We start from the raw sequence: 25,079 nt of genomic DNA, 5'->3' as shown, positions 1-25,079 counted from the left end.
TTTTTTTTTTTTTGTGGGAAATTGGGAGCAATTCATTTTTAAAGACAAAAACATTTGTCATAATTTGTAAGTATTGTTTGGACAATGTGTTTTTAAAAGAAAATAATGATGCACCTAAATTAAACATATTTATAATTTATATGGATAATGTAATAAGGAAATTTTTATAAAATCCAATCGTTGTCATAAGTAACTAATTTTTATTATAGTATTATGATTTTTTTTATTAAGGTATAATTAAAGATTTTTATTATAGTAAGAGTAGATCTCTTGTGAGACGGTCTCAGGAATCTTTATTTGAGAGACTAGTCAACCCTACCGATATTCACAATAAAAAGTAATACTCTTAGCATAAAAAGTAATATTTTTTCATTAATGATCCAAATAAGATATCCGTCTCACAAAATACGACTCGTGAGACCGTCTCACACAAGTTTTTGTTTTATAGTAATATGATTTAATTTTTTTATGAAGGTTTCTATTTAAAATTTTAAAATGAGAAAAATCAGAATTGATTGTAAAAAATAATTTTAAAAAGTTGGCATTTCTACTAATTATAATCATCGTACGTCACGCGTCAGTCAAATTCCTGCTTCTGCTCATCTCCACCTGCGAAACCCAAGGTAAGCTTTTTGGGACGGATCGCTACAAAAAATTGAGACCTTCGTATACAATAATTTCTTGTTTAGTTGGAATTTTTTATTCAATGTTTTCTTTAATTTCCCTCTAAAGTAGTGTAAAGCTCTAGTTTTATCACTGTGTTTTTACTTTGAAGGGATCGATTTATTTGGGATTGTTTCCTGATATTTCTTAGGTTTGTTTACTATGTGTTCCTGGGCAACGAGGATAATCTTTTAGGTCCTTCTAATTTTTTTGATCTTGAATGAATTAAAACTTGTTATAGGAGTGTTCATATAACCAATCTTTTTGGCAGCTGATGGATGCAGAGCATGGGCTGGTTCATGACACACTCGTTGTTGGTTCACAAGTAAATATCGAAGTTGAGAGCTTAAATCGACGTGTGGATGAAATTTGTGTGGAAGTCGATGATGTAAGAATTCTGGGAAACATAGTGTTTTAATTGTTTTCTTATTATTTACTGATATATCACTCCTTTCATCATGCTATACTTTTTTTCTGAAGGTGTACATGAGTTACTTTTTTTTTCGAATTTTAGTTAAAATTGATTATTTATTTTAAGTTAATCCATTTTAATCTTGACATGTTGCATTGTAAACATTATTGTTTTAAGATCATCACCGTTCAGGTAGTTTATATCTGCTAACATTTTTGGGCATTTTGTTTTTATACCAACAATGCATCAAATTGTTTTTCAAATCAAGAAGTATTTTTTTATCGTTCTCGCAATTGATTTTGATAACTATAGTTGCAATGTCTAAGTAATACTTCTTTTTATTAACAGCTAGAGCAAAAACTGAATGATGTCGAACGATTTTACTCTAGTTCAAATACCAAGCAGTCGAACACGCCAAGAGATAACTCCATTGTGAAAGAAAAAGATAGAGAGAAGTCGTTAGTGAATTTGAAGAAGAGGCAACAAGATGTAGCTAATAGGGAAGTAGCTGCCGCAAAGAGAATGCAAGATCTTATGCGCCAGTTAGGAACTATAATCCGCCAGGTAATGTAAATGGTTTGTAATTGTACTCTGGGTCACTACAAAGAACTGAACTGTTTTTCTTGTCAGAGACAGCTAGCACATCTACAAACCACACTTTGGTGGTTGTTATTCCTTCATATGTCTTAAAGTTGGTGGAAGGAAAAATTTGAACAGGAGCAGTGAAGCAATGTTTTCCTGGTGAAAGTGGGAGGAAGGTACAAAAATGATAAGATGACATATAAAATAAAGGAGTAACAGTTGATGAGATGGTGAGTTTAGAGATATAATGAGGAGGAAATTGCTTAGTTAGGAGAAAAGAATGAGTGCGGAAGGCACTGGTGCAAAGTTGCATAATTGTTGCGATTTTTTACTTTTTCAATGGTTAGCATTGCATTAGAATGAAAGTGCAATGGACCAAATATTTCTTAATTTGAGCAGTTATCATGGAATATTATTGAGAAATAGGGATCCACTTTATTTTAAAATTTGCTATATTGCATTGTTGCTGTCGACCATGATTCTGTTAGAGGAGAAATTCAATTCATTTGATAATTATTTTGTTAATTGTTAATAATGTTTGAGGAGCTCACACCATCTCATAAATCATGATTTTGTTCCTCTTGTTGTTTCACCGGTCACCACTTATTAATAGATGCACTTGTTAGATTGCCCTCCGGTCACCACTTATTAATTCGATGCGCTTGTTAGATTACCCACGTCTTGTGCCTTATCTATTTGTGCAATATTTGTGAAAATTTTCACTTAACAAGATTGGCATTTTTCATTGTTTCCTTGGATTGTCATTGTTTAAATAATGGGAAACAACTTCTGAGGTTAGCATTGACTTTTGTTCTCTTGTTTGTACTGAACCCCTTACTACTAGACTTGTCATGGATAATTTTTTGCTTAGCATTGTGGAAGAAAATATTTTGTCAGCCGTATGAAGTGATTTTAAGAAAAACTGAAATTTATAATGTAGCACACTTTGTACCTAAATTTTGCGACTTTAATTTCATTTTGTTGTGCTTCATATTTTATGATTTGTTTGTTTCCGCAACTCTTAGAACTTGTCCTTATAACTTTTCAATATATAGTCTAGCCTTCTTTTCCATATGCTTTTAACTCTACTAGGCATCCGCACATCATTTCTTCTACTTTCTAAGGGTATATTTGGAAATATAAATTCACTTAAAGCAGTTGATATTTCCATGACTTCGCAGTCTGCCCAATATTGTTACTTCATATCAAGTAATTAAGTCTTTTTAAGATCTGTTTTGAATTGAATTGGCTTTACAGATAACTCAGCATAAATGGGCAGGACCGTTTATGCAGCCCGTGGATGTTGTAGGTCTTGGTCTACATGACTACTATCAGGTAAATCTGTGTAATTCTATCAGTTGTCTTTCTGCACATTGTGTCACAGACAGTCCACAAGTAGTGTAAATCTCTCCCTACCCCTACCCTCTCACACTCACTAGGCATAATTTTAACATCTTATAAGCTCCAAGAGATTAGAGATTTTCTGGCGCTGTTTAGGGGTCTAATCTTATTTTATCACGGTCCCATTTTATTTGAATGATTTAAGTTATTTTATCACACTCCCATTTTATTTGAATGATTAATTATATAAGTTACATTTCTTGTAAGATGCATTTGGTGACATCATTTAAGTCTGCATGCTAAAAAGCAAGAGAGTCCTTAAACATGAACAAATAAATTGGGAACGTCTTACAGTTCTCAAAAATAGCCATAAGATTTTTTCATCTTAAGACAAACAAAAACTAAATTGCATCTTGTCGACTATTTAAATTTTATTAACAGAATACCTTTGCTTATGTTCATTGAGCCCCATAGATGAACTTGGATTTGTAATCACGTGATCCTTTCTACAAATAAGGAAAGGTTGTGACACAAAATGTAAATTTTACTAATTGCCATTTAGATCCTTTATCTATCTCGATGAAGAAAAATTGTGTGATTCAAGGATTCGTATTTGTACTAATGGTACTCCAAACTTTGGTCAACATGTGTATACTCACCTGATTCGGCTTATAAGCTTTGGTATTGTTCCAGTCTTAAAAGTTTGGCATAGAATACAATTATGTTAACTCATTCAGCTTTATATCTATCGATTTTCTTATTTCAGCATGTTCGTTACGACCCTCTGCTTTTGTTTTCCTTATGTTTGGTGTTTGAAGCTGTATGTTAGGTCATTGAGAAGCCGATGGATTTTAGTACTATCAAAAGTAAAATGGAGGCCAAGGATGGAACTGGATATAAAAATGTTCGAGAGCTATGTGCAGATGTAAGGTTGATATTTAAGAATGCTATTAAGTATAACGAGGAAAGGGACGATGTCCATGTCATGGCAAAAACTTTGTTGGACAAGTTTGAGACCAAATGGCTGCAACTTTTGCCAAAGGTTGATGAAGAGGTAGTAGTTTTTTCTTCATTTGTTGCATGATCCCTATGCATAAAATGTAACTGTTGTCTTTTGTAACCTTAACTTCAAAATTTAATATCTAGCCCGTTATCTTTTCGCGGGATTGGTGACATTTGGATAGTAGTTCATGCTAGGTTGTACAATTCATTTCAGAATAGTGTTTGATTTTGGAGCTATATAATCATAGGAAAATAGACTAAAAGATGAAGAAGCAGATATGCAACTGGATATCCAGCTTGCCCAAGAGGCTGCACATGCCAAAATGGCAAGAGATTTAAGTTTCGAGGTAAGTGAATTGAAATCCCGTTTGGTAATCGGAAACAAGTTACTTTTCCTCATCTCTTCAAAAGAAAAAAATGAGCGACAGGCTTGTTGGGGTGCTAGACTAGATTTTATCTTATGATGGTCTTATCCTTTATGTTGTTCTTTGTAAGAGAGATGATAAAATTCTTTGAACGAACTGTATTCATCTTTCCAGCTGGATGAGGTTGACATGCATCTGGAAGAACTCAGAGACACGGTTCTACAGAAGTGCAGGTATGTTCCTCTGGAAGAAATTACTTTTTCCGTGGATTGATTGTTTATGTGGTACTAGGTATGCAGTGTTTTCTTGTTTTGTTTGTTTTCTTAACACTGTTACAAATATTTTTGGTTATATCGTATCTAAAACAAAGCATACACTAACGGAGCTCGTGAGTGTGTGGAGAATATTTCCAAAAATGGTCGAATTGATTCACTGAAAATAAATTAGATGACACTCCTATGTCCACATATTCTCGTGAGTGTCCTAGTATACAAGTTCTTTAATATTATAAATGAAATTTTATGTGCTTATTGTAGAAAGATGTCAACAGAAGAGAAGAAAAGATTAGGGACTGCTATTGCCCGATTATCTCCTGAGGACATCAACAAGGCTCTCGAAATTGTTGCCCAGAACGATCCCAACTTCCAAGCGATTGGGGAAACTGTGGAAGTTGACATTAACGCTCAGGTTTTTCAGAATTTCTTAAATCATTTTTCATGATCCTATTAGTCCCATTTCATATCCTAAGATCTTTACGCGGTGCTAGTTTTTGAACCTCTTATATATGTTCGCATGTGCAGAGTGAATTGACTTTGTGGAAGTTAAAGTTGTTTGTGAAAGATAGGCTACAAACACAACCGAAGAGTTCGCCAAGCACTGGAGTGAAAAACGAGATAAAAAATGAGAACAATCAGAACAACAACAAGAGAAAACGCGAAATTTGTTGTGCACTTGCCAGGAGTAGTAGTTCACAGAAAAGGAGCCAAAAACTCCCCAGCTGATATCACCTTGCAACTTTCCTTGGCCTTCTATTTGAATTATCTGCAAATGTATCTAGTTCTTTTGAAAATAAATTTGCAACTAGTTTTGATCGTAATGTTTCTAGAAAAAAAGCTCCTTCCTTGTATAGACACATTCATGGTTTTGTGTGTGTATATATGTTAGGGGGTGTTCACTTGACGTATTCAAGAGATCTAATGGAGCATCTATGTAACACATTATTTTTCAGAAAAAAAAAATCATTAATGAAGTTTTTGTCATGTTTATGTGATCTATGCCCACGAACTCCTATATCGATTTGCCTCTCTTGTTCAAAACTATGTTTGAATTCAAGATTGATGTCATTATAAACTCATCCCTAGAATCAATCTCTCGAGCAAAAATAAGCCACAACGTAAGACCAGTCATGTCAAATAAAATGAATTTACAGGTTTTGTCATGTGATGATGGTTTATTTATTCCATGGTTGGTTTGGCAAAATTTAAGGTAGTGAAGGATGCAAAATGAAAAATTCCACTTTAGTTTTGAGAAGTTGCTTTAAAAATTGAGAAGTCTGATTGACGGTGTGGGGTCTGAAGAGTAAATTACTCTGCACACATCTTTTTCTTGCCTTGACAAACTCAACATGTAATAATGCAGGAAATTTTTCAATAATTGATTGCCGCTAACCCAAAACCTCGAAACACCATGTATATAACGTGGACTTTTTTTTAAAATGTGCAGAACGGGACGGGTTTGCGATCGTCATTCTCGTCTTTATACCCATTTTTTTTTGAGTTCAGAGGAATCATAGCTTCATTCTCTTTCTCGCTTCAAAAATAATAATGAGACAGTGACGAATTCGAAGATGAAGATAGTATTTTCGTATATGTCTCGAACTATTTCGGAGATTCAAAATCGCCAAACCTCTCATTTTGGGTTTTCTCTGGAGGAAAAATTGTCATCATTAGTTGAATATTGTGTAGTGCCGTAATTCTTATTTCAAGAGCTATAAAATTTAATTTTTTGTTGAATATTGTGTAGTGCCGTAATTCTTATTTCAAGAGCTATAAAATTTAATTAAAAAATTAAAATTTAATATTATGTGATTCCAAAATTTTGCCATATTGTGAACGAGTTTGGATATAAAAATTATAATTTAAAAAATATTTAAATAAATTCAGTTTTTTAAAGTGTTTTTATTATATAAAAAAAACAAACGATTTTAATGTTTAGATAAAATGTTGAAAAGTGTTTTTAGTTTTATTTTAAATAGAACTATAAGCCAAAACCAAAATCCAGAAATTATAACTTCTAAAAAAAACACTTGCCTTAAATGTTTTATAGAACAATTTTTGTAATTAAACAATTTATTTTTTTACAAAAAAATTAAAAAGTATTTTTAACACGTTGTTTCTCCTCACAATGAATGTACTCGATGTATTGGGTAAAGCAAATAGAATAGGTCTCTTGTGAAACGATCTCACCAATCTTTATCTGTAAGACAGGCCAACCCTACCGATATTCACAATAAAAAGTAATACTCTTAATATAAAAAGTAATAATTTTTAATGAATAACTCAAATAAGATATCAGTCTCACAAAAAACGACCAGTGAGACCGTCTCACACAAATTTTTGCAATTCAATTAAGGGTTATCTTGCAATAATAAGAGAATTTATTAGTAAGGTAAGCTAAAGATAATTAATGTTAAAATATAATACCGAAATTTATGGCAAAGATATACAGATTAAATCTTTTACAACATACAACTTCATTAATTTATGGATGGATAATGTAAGAATTCCATCGTTCTTCTTTTTACAAAATTATTACCAGATTAAATACCAAAATCATGAAATTTGGCTGTTTAGAATAGAGCTCTGGGAATTGGAATTTATGAGGATCAAATTAATAATTGCCTGCATGTTTGACATATCTATATTCATATTCATACTATATATTAAAGTTGAGACTTGTATCTACTAACTAATTTGTAATTTATTGGTGAAATTTTATTTAAAATTTAATTATTTTAATTTCAATCATATCTTCACCTATATTTTTAAATGTATATATTAAGAATAAATCATTAATTTGAAAATAACTAAAATTATTATATTTAGATAATTATTTAAACTGTATGAACACGCATCGCCTTAAAAAAAGACACTAACGTCATCAATTAAGGATGGAACAAGAAAGTGGAACAAATGATTTAGAAATTTTAGCAGCAAAAATAAATTAAAATATGTAAGGAAAGTGGAACAAATGATTTAGAAATTTTAGCAGCAAAAATAAATTAAAATATGTAAGGAAAATTTAATTAATCGAGGAAAAAGTAACGGAAATTATTTATTTTCATTGAAACCTTAATAATTGCCTCCAATTAACTATCGCGGTNCACATTGACTTATACCTTTCGTTTGTAGTCTCGGTCTAAAACAATTGAAGTTCTGAACTCAAGACTGTCTCCGTAAATCTGAAACGATATATCAACAATCAGAATATCAATATTTCATTCGCAATTCAACACTAAATCTGATTAATCTGGATATAACTCAAATCAACGGCATAACGGAACAATCCCGATATTCCCCTCAATATAATATCAACAACTATCAATTACAATCCATTACCCATATCTGATACAACTCATAATCAATCTATAACTCCAATCTGTCCGATTTCAAATCAATAAAATCAGAAATTCCTAACAATTCCATAAACAATTTGTTCTTCGATCTGACTTCGATTCTACGATGTCTAGTAAATCAAGAACATCATATATCAATCAAATCATAATTCCTGTAATATCACAATTTCGAATGATAACAGAACTCAATGAAACTTACGTTCAGTTGTAGCTGTCGCTGCGAAGATCACAGAACTGTATCCGGATTAAAATCTGATCAACAGATTCTTCAAAACCACTAATTTAATATATAAAGAAAACTTGAAAATTCCCCTGGCAAGCTCTCGGTTTTCCCTTGAAGAGGTGAAGGGAATAAACGAAATATATATATATATATATATCCCATGCATGGTAAAGTACGTGTCTTCACTTTTCAAGCAACACGTCTCGCGCATATGCGCGACCTATCTTGGCGCATATGCGCGAGACCTACTGGTCTCACGAATGGTCTTCATGGCCTCTCGCGCATATGCGCGACTTCATCCCGCGCATGTGCGCCGAGTGTTTTGTCTCAAATCGGGGGCTACTGGACATCCCGCGCATGTGCACGCCTCACGTAGCGCATATGCGCCAACTTCTCTGGACCCAACATGTTGGCTACTGCCTCCCTCGCGCATATGCGCGCCCTTCACCGCGCATGTGCGCCGAGTTCTCTGTCCGCGAACTCATGCAATTCATCACTTTGCGCATATGCGCGCCTATCCTCGGCGCATATGCGCCCGAAATTCTGGTATCGCACCACACTTCCTCACAACATGCTATCACATGAAACTCAACTCAAATCTCGGAGCAATCCTTCATAATTACATCAATGTATCGCTAATTAATTTCAAATTACCGTAATAAGCTTTCAGGCATTACAATTAATTTATGGATGGATAATGTAAGAATTCCATCGTTCTTCTTTTTACAAAATTATTACCAGATTAAATACCAAAATCATGAAATTTGGCTGTTTAGAATAGAGCTCTGGGAATTGGAATTTATGAGGATCAAATTAATAATTGCCTGCATGTTTGACATATCTATATTCATATTCATACTATATATTAAAGTTGAGACTTGTATCTACTAACTAATTTGTAATTTATTGGTGAAATTTTATTTAAAATTTAATTATTTTAATTTCAATCATATCTTCACCTATATTTTTAAATGTATATATTAAGAATAAATCATTAATTTGAAAATAACTAAAATTATTATATTTAGATAATTATTTAAACTGTATGAACACGCATCGCCTTAAAAAAAGACACTAACGTCATCAATTAAGGATGGAACAAGAAAGTGGAACAAATGATTTAGAAATTTTAGCAGCAAAAATAAATTAAAATATGTAAGGAAAGTGGAACAAATGATTTAGAAATTTTAGCAGCAAAAATAAATTAAAATATGTAAGGAAAATTTAATTAATCGAGGAAAAAGTAACGGAAATTATTTATTTTCATTGAAATCTTAATAATTGCCTCCAATTAACTATCGCGGTGACCACGCAACGCCGTCAACACTCTTCCATGCAATTTCAGTTATAACTTTTTGAGGCCGTTTTCAAAATTTAAAAATCTTAATTTATTTATTAAAAAAAATTAATTGCTAGCTTATAATTAATATACATTAATACACAGATACACGCGTTGTGTGTTTGCACGATACTTTTTATAATTGATTTTATTTATATTTAAACGATGATCAAAATATAATTATAAAAAATAGTGAGGGATAAACTGTATTTTTTATATATGAATAAAAAAATAGAAAAAAACCCAAGTAGGAATTGTGTGAGGCCTGGGGCCGAAGATGGCGGGAGATGATCGTCTGTGCCATGAGGCTGCACGGACAATGAGCTGCTGCTGGCAAGCTTTTAGACGAAGGGAACATGAATGAACCAATCTTACACCGTAAAGAGAGGGATACGAAACTGTTCAAGTATGAGATTGTGCAGCTGAGGAGGGCTTAAAAGATTTGATATGTACTATTCATATCAAGAAAGTGCATCTTCTTTTAGGTAGCTCATCACATAAGAATTCCAAAGTTAAGCGTGCTTGACTTCAGTTAATTTTTGGATGGATAACCCTCTAAGAAGTTTCTTAGGGTGCGTGTAAGTGAGAACATAAGCACGCTGGAAAAACTCGTCTTGATACAGTGGAGAGAGTCGTCAAATCTCATGCGTTACAAATTGAACCTATAACTTGATACTTATTAAGAAACAAAGACTCTAGCTATCCGCTGAGTTACATGTGACTTACATTAAATATTTTACACTTTATTAATATATATAATTATTCAAACAGAACATGAAATCAAAAGTTAATTATTCTAAGTTTCTCAAACTTAATAATATAATATATTATATATATACAAAGTGTACGGTTGCTTAATATAGAATTATCAATCCAGCACATTACAGAAATTATCTTATTTATTAATTAAGATAAGACCAACAACACCGCATATGCCTTGTTTTTTTCACGTGTACAATAAGTTAGACTTCAAGCACGAATAGAACATTAATAGCAATGGATTTTTTTAAAACCGAATACATACAATGGATTTGAGGTGTGAAATTGAAATCACATTCACTTGAATCTTTTCATCCAAACGCAACCTAACATTATTGTTGTTTTGATTTTCTTGTTGCGCACATCTGTAAGATTACAAATGGTTTATTTTCTCATTATCTTTATTTTTGCCACTAAAATATTTATCAATATCTACGGTTTGGCTCTGAGTCAATTTTAATTGTGTTTCTTTTCTTGCTCGAGTAAGTCTCTTGTGAGACGGTCTTACGAATCTTTATCTGTGAGATGGATCAATCATATCGATATTCTAATAAAAAATAATACTTTTAGCATAAAAAGTAATATTTTTTCATGGATAACCCAAATAAGATATCAGTCTCACAAAATACGATCCGTGAGACCGTCTCACACAAGTTTTTGTCTTCTTTCTCTTTTTAGGATATCCAAAAAAAATATTGGTGTAATTGGTTATAATTATTTATATCTAATAAAAAGTTTTTGATTTATAGCTATAAATCATAACTTAGAAATTTGGAATTCATTTATAAATTAAATAAACATGCAGCTAGATATATGTTTCAATTGCATAATTTAGTATTCTTTTCATGAACTAAACTAGCCAAATTGACAAGTAAACCATTCATAAATTGTCTTAAAAATTATAACAGTAGACTTTGCATTTATTTTATAAGTAACCACTGATTATCTTATCCGATACATACAAAAAAGTAGAAATTAAGAACTTTTTTAAAAAAATGACCTTTGTTGATAAACATAATGAAAATCCTCAAACAAAAAATCCTTCAGCAATTCTAAAAAAAAAAAAAAATGCAAAGAGACAAAAATATATAATCGATATTACATATTTCCTGTTTTAATTGTCTCTCTTAATTAATAATAATATAGTGTGTATACACAAAATACAATATATATTAAAGGGAGAAAATTAAATTATAAACCAAATGCATTCTTGCTTTCGTTGGCATTTCATAGTATATATGCATGCAAGTCTACAGTATAATTACAGTATCGAGTGCCTGATATCCAATTTGAATTTGTTATAGCTTTGTTCTACGGGTCGTCGCGTCAACTTCTAGCATTTGCAGAAATCCATTGTGTTTTTGTTTCCTACCACAGATTCACAAGAATCCCAATACCATGTGTTTTTCCATACAACAAAAAGAACATTCGCACCACAACTTCATATATATGATCATCACTCCCATTCAATTTTTAATTCCAAATACAAATTAACACAGCTCAGATGTTTTTATATTTTTGTCAAAATGAGAGGAACCATTAACCTCGTTTGAGTCCGATGATGTTAACGAAGCATAGACTCACTTAGCCCACAAATCTTAAGGTTTTCGTTAAACATTCAAGACAAGCTTAACAACCCATTTATGAAGATTCAAATTTGCATTAAAAAAAACACAACATTAAACTAAAAACAAAGAAATTAAGAAAGACAATGCAAGATCAAGTTTTGAATGAAATGCCGGCACCACACCTCATACCCCGATCGTGGCAAGCAAAACCCTACATCTGAATCCACCGACCCAGTTGCGTGGGATTCACTATTCCTGGGATGTGGACCCCATCGCTCTTCAGCAAGCTCGCCACCTCAGCATACCCATGCGGCTTCGTTTGTCCTCTAGTCTCGGCTTCCGTTGCCGGCTCGGCCCGGTTCTGAACCTGCTTGTTCTTGCTCAATGGAACAGCCTCGGCTCGAGCCGGGTCGAACTTCTCCCCAAGCAGCGTTCCCTTGGTCAGGAACTCGTGGGCCATGTAACCAGCTAAGAGCCGGTTGGAAGGGAGAGGTTTCTGCTCGGCCCCCTTAAACGACGTCGCAACGGGACTAACGGCCGTTTGTTGGACCAACGGTTTCAGGGACGTGGAACCGTGAGGTGACTCCATCTCTTTCCGCTTGCGTGACGCGCCAGGAGACATGAGTCTGCGCGCGTGGTTGCTCATCCTGACCGTCGGTCTCAATCCGAAAGGATAGAAAGACAAGAGAGAGCCACGTCAGCGAGATTCTCAAAGGGCTAAAAAAGTCAATTCTGATATTTTTAAAATTAGGTAAAAAGTTTTAAAAAGAAATTTGAAATTAAAAAAAAAAAAAACAGAAAGAAAAAGATGTAAGTTTAGGAATCAAAGTCGAGTCGTCGGATATTAGAGAGAGAAGGCTTTTGAAACAATAAACATACAAATATAAAATGCACTTTCCTCTCATTTAAAAACAAATCCAAAAAAAAATATATTATATCGTATTATTTATATATATTAAAACTTGAGGGTAATTACGGATTCAACAGTAGGAAAATGGGATTATTAGGAATTTGAAAATCTGGGCCGGAGACGGTGAATCTACGGAGGAAGACGGAAGGAGAGGTGGCTCCGCCGTGAGAGGTGCTGAGAATCGGAGAGTGGGAGCGATATAATTGAGAAAATTTGAAGATTATAAGAAAAAGAGAGAAATGGAAGAGAAATGAAAGGGTGGGTGCCGTATGTGAATTCTCGATTTATATAGCAACATCAGCGTATCTAACTTTGCCCCTCTACATTGAAAGGTTTTGCTAAACTGCCACTGAGTACAAATTGGAATTATAAAAAGTACCCCTGACGAAAATATATATAATTTAAGAACTAAGGGCGTTTCAGTAATTTCATTTTCCCTCTGTTGGCTGCTGCTAGGTTTAATGATAAATAATAAGGCAAAAACTTATGTGTGACGATCTCACGATCATATTTTGTGAGATAGATCTCTTATTTGAATTATCCATTAAAAAATATTACTTTCTATGTTAAGAGTATTACTTTTTATTGTGAATATCGATAGGGTTGACCCGTCTCACAGATAAAGATTCGTGAGACCGTCTCACAATATACCTACTCAAATAATAAAATGGTCTGTTTATACATATTAAATTGAATAAAATAATATATGGTTTATTACTATTTGACGTTTTATGTGGTAATTCTATTGCACCAATCATCTTTATGTAGAAAAATTGTTGGTATATAAAAGTGGAGTCAGGTCTTCTATACTTACCCGAGTGAGTTTTTAATTAGGCCTGAGATAATTTTAGATTTACACATATAGTTTATTGTGTTTGTAGTCTCGTTCTTGTAGATGAGATTAATAATTTAATACATAATTCTAAGAAATTAAAAAAAAAAACATGTAATAAGGTATTTTAGCTCATATGACTTGGAGAAGGTTTCCAAAAGTTTGACCAAACATTTCTTCTAGTTTCGGATAATTCTATGTTATATCTGTCGTGTTTCGAAATCGATATGCATCATCGACGTTGTTTAACAAGTCACGTAATCCATAAAATAGCCAAAAATATTACAAAAATCATGAATGTTTTTATAATGCATAACATAAATGCGGATGCGATAACGTAATGAAAAATAAAACTAAAATTGATGCTTGAAACTTCATGTCTTGAACGTTATCTCCAACACCAAAACATGTGTTGTTCATTATCTTTCAATTGATCTTCACTCATTCAGCATGTGGGGGGTCAATCATACACAATAATATCAAAATATACATATAATATTAGCTCAAACGTGACATGTCGAAGAACATGTTTTAACATAAATCAAGACATGAGACAACCAGAATTCGAAACAAGGCATCAAAACATATCATAACTAAAGCATAAACTTACACAAGACATTGTTATTCAAATATTTATCCATGATATACTAGTCAATTCCTAATTGTTACTCCTCTAAGGAAAACCATATATCAGTTATTATAATCAACCGCATCTCGGCCTTATCTTATCTTTATCGTGTTTCGAAAATTTCCTAATCACTTTTAATTTGAATCATAACAGTGCATTTTCAAGATTTCTTAGCAAAGCAAAGGAATCATGTATAATGAAACATATTCGAAATCAGAAGACATAAAACGAGTAGTGTACGGTTGAGTTTTCAAAACAAGGACATCATTATTTTAAAACTTATATATAAACTCATTTACCTTATTTTAAGTTGAGAATAATATGAATTAAGTTGTTGGGAAGGTTTCTAAAGTAGACACAATTCTTGCACATCAACTCTTCTTTGAGAACTCGAAAGTGATTGTCTTCTTTTCTTGAAGTTGACAGAACTTTGCCTGTAAATGGTTGCTCGAAGATGGGCTAAAATCAGCTTTTGAAAATTAGAGAATGAACAACACCTTCTTACTCGAGTTTGGACATATTTTTAGCTCGAGATTGGCAGCACTCTGGCTCAAAAATGTTGTTATAGGAAAACTCGAAAATATAGAAAATATGGAGATAAATGCTTTGTGTTTGATATGATTTCTTTTAACTTTGGGGTGGTATTTATAGGCTAGAATGGAGAGGGATTCTGAATTTTTTTCAGCCTATAATAATCACCATCTTAATGGTTTTAAACACCCAATATTTGGGTATTAGATGCTGATCAAAAGGCTGTTCAAAATTCAGATTTTAAAGATCATTACTGGCCATTAATGATGGTCAAATTAGTTGGACTTATGCTTCAAATTTTCGAAATGAAGCTTGATGGGCTTCAGGTTTGTTGGTTGTGTTTGTGATGTCAATGTGAGTAACTATCGAGCTAAAAATGTGAGGCATTCTTAGGTTTAAAAACTACAAATTTATTGAGCTTTAAGTTGATCTTGTCTTGGGTTGGATCTTCACAATATCATAGATAGTTGATGGGGTCCACCGTATATAGTAGATATGATCTCAGTAGAAATATTAACGGTTGAATTCAAACTGTCGTAAAGAACATGTCATAATGACAATTCTAAGGACATATGTTTTGACATATTGACAGTATCAACATAAAAATTACTCATACATTAATATGTGGACAATTGGATCAAGTATTTGCTGTAATTGTTATTTATCTTTAAACTGATATAGCATGACGTGGTGGTTTTCGCAAAGAATAATTTACAAATAAGAATAATTTGGAACTTACCTCAAATTATACCCTTTACGAAATAGCTTTAGAAACCACTAATTGATTAAAATGATACAAAATACAAACATGAAATATTGTTGTTAAGACAAACTTTAAATGTTGAATTTGTAAAACAAAAAATTAAATGACGAATTTCATATATTTTAATGTATTAATTAATTAATTATATAATAGTGTAAATGACTATTATGACCTTATTGTTGAAATAATAATAATAATAATAATAAAAAGATTTAATACGACACGTAATTCACATAAGATTGTGACATGTACAGATTTGGCCCATCTCGAATCAAAATATGTGGTACATCTACGATCCGCAATGGAGGTCATCTTTCATGAATAACCCAATTACCAAAAATCATTCAGATATTTATTTAATTCGTATTCTTATATAATAATAATAATTGTAATTTTTTCCACATTGAAATAATACATACGGAGTGAAACGTCTAAACTCTAAAATACACACATTTTGGGTTTTTTTTTTTATATAACCAAAGAAAAAGAAATTTAGTAATTATCTTATGAAACGATCTCACGGATTTTTATTTGTGAAACATGTCAACTCTACCCATATTTACAATAAAAATAATATTTTTTAATGATTGACCAAAATAGAATATAAGTTTTACAAAATAAACTCGTGAGACCGTCTCACACATGGGTTTTTGTGATTTTTTTATTGTCAAAATTTGTTAATTTTTGATGTGGAAAAAATAAAAATGAAATTATTTCACATATTTTAACCACTATATTAAACGACTTAATGGTTATTTTCTTAAATAGAAAATCGAAATTTCCCGCGCGCGTGTTTGTGTGAAATCAATATTTAATATTTTGTTTGTTAAATTGCACACTTAAAAACGAAAAAAGGGTGCTTTGCATGGTAGAGCTTGCCCAGGTCTACCAAATTTTTGTACGTGGACTTCATCTCACACGTTGATTTGACGTTTCCGGTTTTTGAAAGAGATTTATATGAACTCTTGCATACATTAAAAAATATAATATTTTGCAACTAATTATATATATATAAATATGAAAGACGAAACATTGATATTTTATCAAAAAGTAAGTGATAATAGTAAAATTTTAATTTTTAATCGTACAACAGTCTGTACATCGTGTATGGATTGTTCGAAATTATTGGACCCGAACATTTTGGGGACAAATACATACATATATAAATGATTATTTTCAATAGAGTTGGTCTCTTGTGAGACGATATCACGAATCTTTATCTATGAGACGAATCAACCCTACCAATATTCAAAATAAAAAGTAATACTCTTAACATAAAAATTAATACTTTTTTATAGACAAAAGAGATCCGTCTCACACAAGTTTTTGTCTTTTTTCTCCTTCAAAATTGTAAATACAATATCATCACTAATGATCATATTTATCACTTATAAAATCGTGCCTCTTGTGCTTTGTATATCCAAAGATGTTGAAATGCTTTTTATTTTTACTTTTTTTTTAAAAAAAATAATAATTTTACTTCGACATTATCATTATTATAAATAATGATATAGACTTTCTAATTTTTGTTTGATGTGATCGATAAGAGTATGAATTATTGAATCAACCTTTAATAAGTATATAAATTTTTTATATTTGTCTTATTTTTTATTATTCGTATTAAAAATTCATATCCTTTCATGTACGATATCAAGATTTAAAATGACTTCAATTCATCTACAGTTGAGTTGTGGAGAATATTTGAATTAGTCAAACAATTTATTTGTAATTTCGATGCATATATAAAGAAATTCAAACTGTGGGACTCACCTTGACCCAGTACTCAAATTCTCCCTCCTTTTCTTGTAATAACAATTTGCTATTGCAAACCATGAATGTAAAATTTTAATTCCCAACAAAGAATGAATGTTCACCACAAGCAATAGATTCGGTGAACAAATTTTTAATTCATACGATTCAGGTTGCAGAACCAAGATATCATATTTAATGCGACGATCGACCCGGATCAGTTTTTCTCTTGACTTTGAATCTTCTCTTGCACTGTTCACAGAAATATAATCTAAGATAGTATAGGACAAAAAATTAAAGGAAAAAAGGCACTAGCTTCCAAATCTTGGTTAATCTCAGCCTGTAAAATCGAGAATTAGCCCTTTCTTGGTGTAGAGAATAATGGGTGGTGATGGCTTTAACGCCTTGTGGGCTCTGGGCACATGCCTTTCATCAATTAAAAGGTGTGATTTGTAATGATTGCTTTGATTTTTTCGATTAACCTGTTGTAAAATTATTTTTCACAGTTGGTTTTCGTTTTCATTATGATGATATTCACTATGGCCTTATATTTCTTCGATTTTATCAGTGAAAAGTTGCATTCTTTGACTTTATGCTTCGATTTGTCTGGTGCTATATCTTCCTTGGTGTTTGGTAAAATTTTCTTGAGTTACCGTACTCCAAGTTCCTTTATCTTGGGGCTTTTCTTGGTCAACATTGTTGGTGATCTGAATCGTGTTTTGAGATTTTGTTGGAGGGTTCTGATTTAAAAGGTAATGCGGGAAGTTTTTAAGTTAAGTTTTGTTTTGAAAGTTTGAACTTTACTGCAGTTATTTTTTGAACTTTGTGTTTATGATGAAATGGTAACAGATATGTGTTGTAATTTTATTGAAATGATTCCTTACTATTGGTTGGTGTTGTTTCTTAGAAAAGTATTAGAAATGTAAATGTACGATGAATGATGTAGGGCTTCTGCTTCCTTGTAAAAGGAAAAAAGTAGTTGAAAATTGTAGCAAGTTTTTAATGGCAATTGGAAATTTATAGAATCCTATGCAAGTGCTTTCTTTCTTCAATCTTGTATCTGTTTCTATGTGCATAGAATGGGATTTTACGGAAATTCAAACGAAGTTTAGTTGCATAAATTATTCAAAATATATGATTATGTTATTATGTGCAAAAATCTAGTGGATGTTCTTTAAGTTCTAAATTTTCTTTGTTTATAGGAAAATATTGAGTGTGATGAGATGAGATGAGCTTTAAATACTGGTTACGCAACCAAAAGAGCAGCTTGAGTTTGAGATTTAGGAAGATGATGAAATGTATTTGCTCTGGAGAGCAAATGAGAGGAGATGAAATCATTCCTTCGTCAGAGTCCCTTGCAACTCGGGACTTTTCAGCCAGTGGGTATTCTTCTCGACCAGGAGATGATACGAAAGTCGACTCCAGCAATATAGAAGAGGCGGAATCATCTCTTCGAGAGAGTGGATTTCTAAATTATGAGGTAGTTTATCGAATATGTGTGAATGTATTTGATAAGAAACATCCGCTTCTTGTTAGTATTTTTTACCTCAAATGTCCCAAATGTCAAATGAGACTAATGACAAGTTGGTATACTTCTAAGTACATATTTTGTGCAAGTGAATTATAAATCGTGCATAGAATGAAGTACTTGCTAGGACTTTAAAGTAGGGAAAACTCAACTCAGCAGCATCGATGTCTTGACTTTTGTTAATCATTCCACCTTGTAGGAAGCCAGAGCTTTATTGGGGCGACTAGAGTACCAAAAAGGGAACATCGAAGCTGCTCTTAGTGTTTTTGAAGGAATTGATATTGCTGCAGTGATTCCTCGGATAAAAATAACTGTAGTTCGTAGGTGTGAGCTGTCTAGACGTCATTCTCAGAGTGACACTGCTCTACCTATGTCAATGCATGCCGTTAGTTTGCTTGTTGAGGCAATATTTCTCAAAGCAAAATCACTACAAGCTCTAGGAAGGTATGCAGGTACTTTAACTTTTCCACTTCGTACAAAAAATTGTAGTTGTGATATTTAGCATGCAAATTATTTGTATCATGTATCCACTCTCACAGTTAGACCTTAATCCGATGATGTTTGCAGAAGCTGCTCAATCATGTAAAGTAATATTGGATGCTCTTGAGTCTGCAATCCCTGAAGGTGTGCCTGAAAATTTTGCTTCTGACTGTAAATTGCTGGAGACCTTAAACAAAGCCGTAGAACTACTTCCAGAGTTATGGATCCTTGCTTATACTCATCAAGAAGCAATTTTAGCCTACAGAAGAGCCCTGCTTCATCAGTGGAGTCTTGATGTAGAGACCAGAACAAGAATCGAAAAGAATTTTGCCGTTTTTCTTCTTTATAGTGGTAACAATGCAATGCCTCCAAATCTTCGCTCCCAAACGGAGGGGTCGTTCATACCAAGAAACAACATTGAAGAAGCAGTTCTCCTCCTCCTCCTTATTGTCCGGAAATTTATCCTCGGAAGGGTTGGATGGGACCCATCAATCTTGGATCATCTTGGTTTCGCATTATCCATCTCCAGCGAATGTGTGTCCCTCGCCCATCAGATCGAAGAGTTGCCTCCAAGGACAAAAGATGACAATGAAAAATACACGTCTCTAGCTCTTTGTTACCATGCAGAAGGTGAAAATATGGTTGCTCTCAATTTGTTGCGAAATTTTTTGAAAAATAGAGAAAGTCATGATGTTGGGTTTGAGCTACTGCTGGCTTCGAAAATCTGTATAGAGGATTGTGATTGCCTTGAGGAAGGGATAGGGTATATTTACAAATTTCTTACTGAATTAGGAAATTGTCTTGAACGGGCTGGTTTCGCAAACTATCTTCGAGGTCTTTGTCTCTCATCACAATCTAGAGGCGCATTGTCTGATTCCAAAAGAATAACGAAGCAATCTGAAGCACTTGAGGCATTTGAAACCGCACAAAGAATGACTAATGAGAAAAAAGCCTGCATTGTATTCTCTCTTTGTCTGGAAAATGCTGAGCAGAGAAAGTTAGATGTCGCTCTTCATTATGCGAAGCTGTTATTGAAACTGGAGTCTGGTTCTAGCGTAAATGGATGGATTCTTTTTGCTCGAATTTTATCTGCTCAGAAGAGATATGTTGATGCGGAAAACATTATTGATACAGCTTTAAATGAAGCAGGGAAATGGAATCAAGGAGAATTGCTGCGTACTAAGGCCAGACTTCAGATTGCACAGGACCGTTTAAGGGATGCAGTTGAAACATATACAAAACTCCTTGCTGTTCTTCAAGTTCAGAGGAAGAGTTTTGGAGTTCATAAAAAGCTTGTAAAGGTATGACAGTGGATTTATCTTGTTTGCGAGGATTCATTGAATTCAAAATTCTAAGATCATTTTTTTAAATCTTGGTGCCTTTTTCTATCAAAATCAGAAAAGTAAAATATGTGGTTAAAAGTCCAATGCAAAATCATGTTTCATATAATTATTGTGGATGTGATTGGTATTCTGTGTTCGTTTTCAAGTTCTTCTTCTTCACGACTTTTTGTGTGTCTGTAGAACATGAGGAAAATCAATAGAAGTTTAGAAGTAGAAATATGGCATGATCTAGCAAATGTGTACACCAGCTTATCACAGTGGAGGGATGCCGAAATATGTCTTTCGAAATCTGAAGAGATCAATCCACATTCAGCTTCAAGATTACATTCCACAGGTAAATCTGGATTCTGGATTCACTAACCTTTAATGTTTTTCATCATAATTACCTGTTCAAACTAGATGGTTGTCTTCGAGTCATCCTTCAGATTTCTTTCATGATGGTATCATCAACTCGTCTTCAGATCTCCTTGATTATTTTATCATCAACGCATCCATAGATATGCATACAAGGTTTTGTTTTTAACCCTTTTTTCCAATTGTTTTTTCAGGTTTACTCTATGAAGGTAAAGAACAACATAAGGAAGCTCTAAGGTTTTTCGAGAAGGCACTAGATATTGAACCCAATCACGTCCCAAGCTTGATATCTACTGCCATTATTCTCAGACGACTCAGTGAGCAATCGCAGCCAATAGTTAAAAGCTTTCTGACCGACGCATTGCGCCTTGAAAGAACCAACGCTACTGCATGGTACAATCTTGGCCTGCTTTACAAGACTGGGAGCAAGGCATTAGCTTTGGAAGCAGCCGAGTGTTTTGAGGCTGCAGCCCTGCTTCAAGAGTCTGAGCCAGTTGAACCTTTCAGAGACATGTGATGCATATTTTCTTTCCGATTTAAACCCATGTGCATACAATGTTATGATTTTTCCCTGATGTTGGTGACTTTGAAAATTCAACTGGCACGACAAGTTTGATTCAGAAAATTAGCATATAACAGAAAACATTAGTTAAATCTGGATCAAAAGGCATGTGTAAAGAGTTATTTATTAGATGAAAGGAATCAGTCACCGATGACTGTTCTTCTGTATGCCTTAAGTGAGTCTCCATTTTGTGTGGATCCAATTGAAGATTTATGAGTAAAAGTTATATTTCCTTAAGAATCAATGCTATCGTTGAAACGCTGTTGGACTGGCTGGGACAGTCGCGTATTCAGACTACAAATACATGGATGATGCCTGATAATATATATGTGATATTATGTCTCTAAATTTTTTGTGAATTTGCTACTCGGCCATGTATGAAAATCTCAGTACATTCGTTACCGACTACTCTGGTAGGAGTCCTTTGATGTTTTGACAAACTGGTAGTCTTTGAATCATTCCTGCTTTTCATCTATCTTTTGACAAAACTCAAAGCCAGTCCTATTTCTACCAGGAGAACAAGATTCAAATATAAATTAGGCCGAGATGAGTTGGAGTAGCACTCAATCAGAGACAACATCCTACTCGAAAGTTCGAGCTCAAGAGCAATCAAGTAAACAACCTTCAAGTTAGAGCTCGAAATATTAGAAAACTAAACGAGTTTTAATATGATCTTGATGACGATATCTTAAAATTTATAATTTTTCAAATAATATAATTACGACAATAAAAAGAAATGGGTCGTTTGATTTGCACAATATTCTCAATTGACTGCTTCCGACCAAACTATAAACAAATGGATTAGTTCGACCCTGGCATGAGGTTACTATCATACTAAATATTCAGACATGGATCCTACGGTCTCAAATACACTGTGGTCTGGCTGGAGACTACTATCCTTTTGTCAGGCATCATGAATTTTCCAAACAAATGGAGCAAGTCCCACATACTTGTTTGTCTGTTTCCTCAACACGAGTTGAAAAAACAAAAAAAAAGTGTGGGGATAAACTTCCTCGATGAAAATGATTTGAACAGCGTGGACCCATGAAATACCTCTCTTCTTGTTTCCCAACTTGTAAGATAGTCAACTAATTAATGGTTCGTTTTGGGACATTCCTTTTACCAATCTTTGGTCCAAATTCATATTTAAATTACCAACAACAATTTCAGATTCATAGCATCGAAATTATTAGTATCAAGGTGTTTTTTTAAAACATCAACAAGTAACATGATCTGTTGGAAAAGTCCAAAAACTGGTTTTTTTGTCGTATAAAACATCGCATGAGCAATTGTCAAAACTTATGTGTAGCTCATCAATTCAAGAAGACTTCACGTTATACATTCACACTCACATTTTCCTGAAAGGGTACATGTAAACAAACACTCAAAGCAAGAGGGACAACAGATTAAATTGTTGAATTTCAGACAGAATTGTAAAACATTAATTTGGTTTCTTTAACATAATTCTATTTGAATCAAAATCTAGAACCAGGTGCAACAGGTTCGTGTGTTAATGCTAGCATATATGTACACTTATAAATATATTCACACACTCAGAGAGAGACATATATAGGTATATAATTCAACAGTTTACTAATTAAATGTATCAATGATCGATGCTGCTAATCAATAACGGGAAGGTCTCATGGGAACTGGGAAAGAATTTTTCAACTTCCTGCTTTATTCTTTTCCAGACAAATTGATGACTGAATACATATTGTTGTTGGGGAATTACACCCACGAAGCGATGCCGACCACGATGATAATAGTACCCAAAAACTTGCGGAATAAAATAACCAACAAGAACACAAAGATTTACGTGGTTCACCCAATATAGGCTACGTCCACGGAGCACTGCAACTTTTATAACCGGAAGAAATATTACAACAAGTGTATACACCAATACACTCAATATTTCTCACACTCCCAACCCGAGTATACCGAGAAAATAATTTCTCTAACTCACACAAGAGAATTCCCGCACTCAAGAAAAAAATACACTCTTTTTTTTTATGCACTCTCTTTTTATCAAAGCTAAAAAGCTTTTGATTTTGGGATACAATAACTGAAGGAATTGAGCTCTATTTATAACTAATTCCCTCGTCCAATTTTTAAAATCAATCGATGTGGGAAAAGATTTTATTATTATTTTATTTAATGTGGGTCCCACCACATTAAATAAAATCTTACCTAACAATTCTCCCACTTGAAGACTTGATTTCAATCATGTCTTCACACCATCAGTGCAGCAGCTCATACCTCCTTTGTTAGTCTAGGAGACCAACTGAAGTCAAACACAACTTCAGTTTTTCAATGATAGCAGCCTTCGTGAGCATATCAGCTGGATTCTTGCTTCCAGGAATCTTCTCAAGCTTCAAGACTTCATTCACCTGATCTCTAAGGATCCCCATTCCAAGGATTTGCTTTGCAGCACCCAAATCCTCCAAAGCAAATTCCTTTGATAACTATTTCTCGAGTTTATCAATCTGCTCCAGACAAGCTCCTGCTATCAACATATCATCTACATATATCAGTAGTATGATATAATAACCATCAAGCTTCACATAACAACAGTGATCAGCCTGATACCTCAGAAAACCATCATTATTCATTACACCATCAAACTTCTTGTACCACTGTCTTGCTTGTTTGAGACCATACAAGCTCTTCTGAAGTTTGCACACCATTTTCTCTTTCCCTCGTACTTCAAATCCCTGTGATTGATTCATTTCTTCATCTAGGTCACTGTGAAGAAACGCAGTCTTTACATCCAACTGCTCCAGATGTAAATCTTCTTTTACCATCAATCCAAGTACAGTCCTGATAGTAGTTAACTTTACCACCAGAGAGAAAATATCAGTGTAACCAATGACTTCCTTTTCACCTTTTACACCAAGTATTTCTTTGTACCGCTTGCTACCGTCATGTTCTAACCGGTACTCCCACTTGCTATGTAAAACCTTTTTATTTTCAGGAAGTTCTGACAACTCCCACTTGTGATTGGATGACAGTGAATCCATCACATCTTTCATGGCTAACTCCCACTGTTTAAAAGTCTCATAAACATCCGATTTATTTTCACAAAATAAACCCAAAATTTCCTGCTCGAATCGTCAACAGTAGTGCCATAATATCTTGAGTGATCTCCAAGGGATGTCACAGGAAATGGTCCACATACATCAGTATGTGCCAGCTCCAAATCCGCTGATTTCGGTTCTCTAACCTCTTTTGAAAAGCTCACCTTTTTCTGCTTTCCAAAAAATACAGCTTCACACAGCTTGTGTTCAACGATCTTTAATTCCGGTAACTTTCCGTTTGAAACAAGCATCTTCATTCCCTTCTCACTCGTATCCCCAAGCCTACTATGCCATAGACTTGAATTAGCTCCAGCATCCACAGCCGCTAATTTATTTCTCAAACTGGAAGTCATATAAAGTGTTCCAGTTTTCTTTCCTCGAGCAACAATCATGGCTCCCTTTTTCACTTTCCAGGAACCATCACCAAAGGTCAC

At 33.4% G+C, this 25,079-nt stretch overlaps 3 protein-coding genes across 4 annotated transcripts; 2 read left to right on the top strand and 1 right to left on the bottom strand.

The window, feature by feature from the left end:
• The first annotated feature begins 552 nt into the window (after window positions 1-552).
• On the top strand, window positions 553-5,635 carry LOC140984493 (transcription factor GTE6-like). Its single transcript, XM_073451954.1, has 9 exons — window positions 553-623; window positions 935-1,051; window positions 1,424-1,639; window positions 2,915-2,992; window positions 3,828-4,052; window positions 4,249-4,347; window positions 4,540-4,598; window positions 4,902-5,052; window positions 5,166-5,635. The coding sequence occupies exons 2-9, from the start codon at window positions 938-940 to the stop codon at window positions 5,364-5,366; spliced, it is 1,143 nt and encodes a 380-aa protein (XP_073308055.1). The 5' UTR covers window positions 553-623; window positions 935-937; the 3' UTR covers window positions 5,367-5,635.
• Window positions 5,636-11,767: 6,132 nt separating this feature from the next.
• LOC140984494 (uncharacterized) lies at window positions 11,768-13,055 on the bottom strand. The gene has a single exon (XM_073451955.1). It carries the CDS (start codon window positions 12,532-12,534, stop codon window positions 12,100-12,102), a length of 435 nt encoding a protein of 144 aa, XP_073308056.1. The 5' UTR covers window positions 12,535-13,055; the 3' UTR covers window positions 11,768-12,099.
• Window positions 13,056-17,377: 4,322 nt separating this feature from the next.
• On the top strand, window positions 17,378-21,735 carry LOC140984867 (protein NPGR2-like). Of its 2 annotated transcripts, none has more exons than XM_073452539.1 (6): window positions 17,378-17,744; window positions 18,504-18,781; window positions 19,029-19,281; window positions 19,397-20,610; window positions 20,833-20,986; window positions 21,201-21,735. In XM_073452539.1, exons 2-6 carry the CDS (start codon window positions 18,530-18,532, stop codon window positions 21,521-21,523), a joined length of 2,196 nt encoding a protein of 731 aa, XP_073308640.1. In that variant the 5' UTR covers window positions 17,378-17,744; window positions 18,504-18,529; the 3' UTR covers window positions 21,524-21,735. The 2 variants fall into 2 exon arrangements, with proteins under 2 accessions (XP_073308640.1, XP_073308639.1); XM_073452538.1 differs by lacking the exon at window positions 17,378-17,744 and adding an exon at window positions 17,796-18,053.
• Window positions 21,736-25,079: the final 3,344 nt, after the last annotated feature.

This window comes from Primulina huaijiensis, chromosome 9 (genome assembly GCF_012295235.1).
Source record: "Primulina huaijiensis isolate GDHJ02 chromosome 9, ASM1229523v2, whole genome shotgun sequence".
Classification (NCBI taxonomy): Eukaryota; Viridiplantae; Streptophyta; class Magnoliopsida; order Lamiales; family Gesneriaceae; genus Primulina; species Primulina huaijiensis.
This window is presented reverse-complemented; position numbering and strand designations above follow the sequence as displayed.

What these genes read in the sequence shown, in the direction of transcription:
- LOC140984493 (XM_073451954.1), top strand. Translation starts at nt 938, where the DNA reads ATGGATGCAGAGCATGGGCTGGTTCATGACACACTCGTTGTTGGTTCA. An exon ending in TAGGAACTATAATCCGCCAG is followed by an intron (nt 1,640 to 2,914) that starts GTAATGTAAATG and finishes TTGGCTTTACAG; the next exon opens with ATAACTCAGCATAAATGGGC. An exon ending in TGCCAAAGGTTGATGAAGAG is followed by an intron (nt 4,053 to 4,248) that starts GTAGTAGTTTTT and finishes ATATAATCATAG; the next exon opens with GAAAATAGACTAAAAGATGA.
- LOC140984867 (XM_073452539.1), top strand. Translation starts at nt 18,530, where the DNA reads ATGAGCTTTAAATACTGGTTACGCAACCAAAAGAGCAGCTTGAGTTTG. An exon ending in AGCTCTAGGAAGGTATGCAG is followed by an intron (nt 19,282 to 19,396) that starts GTACTTTAACTT and finishes TGATGTTTGCAG; the next exon opens with AAGCTGCTCAATCATGTAAA. An exon ending in TTCATAAAAAGCTTGTAAAG is followed by an intron (nt 20,611 to 20,832) that starts GTATGACAGTGG and finishes GTGTGTCTGTAG; the next exon opens with AACATGAGGAAAATCAATAG.
- LOC140984494 (XM_073451955.1), bottom strand. Translation starts at nt 12,534, where the DNA reads ATGAGCAACCACGCGCGCAGACTCATGTCTCCTGGCGCGTCACGCAAG.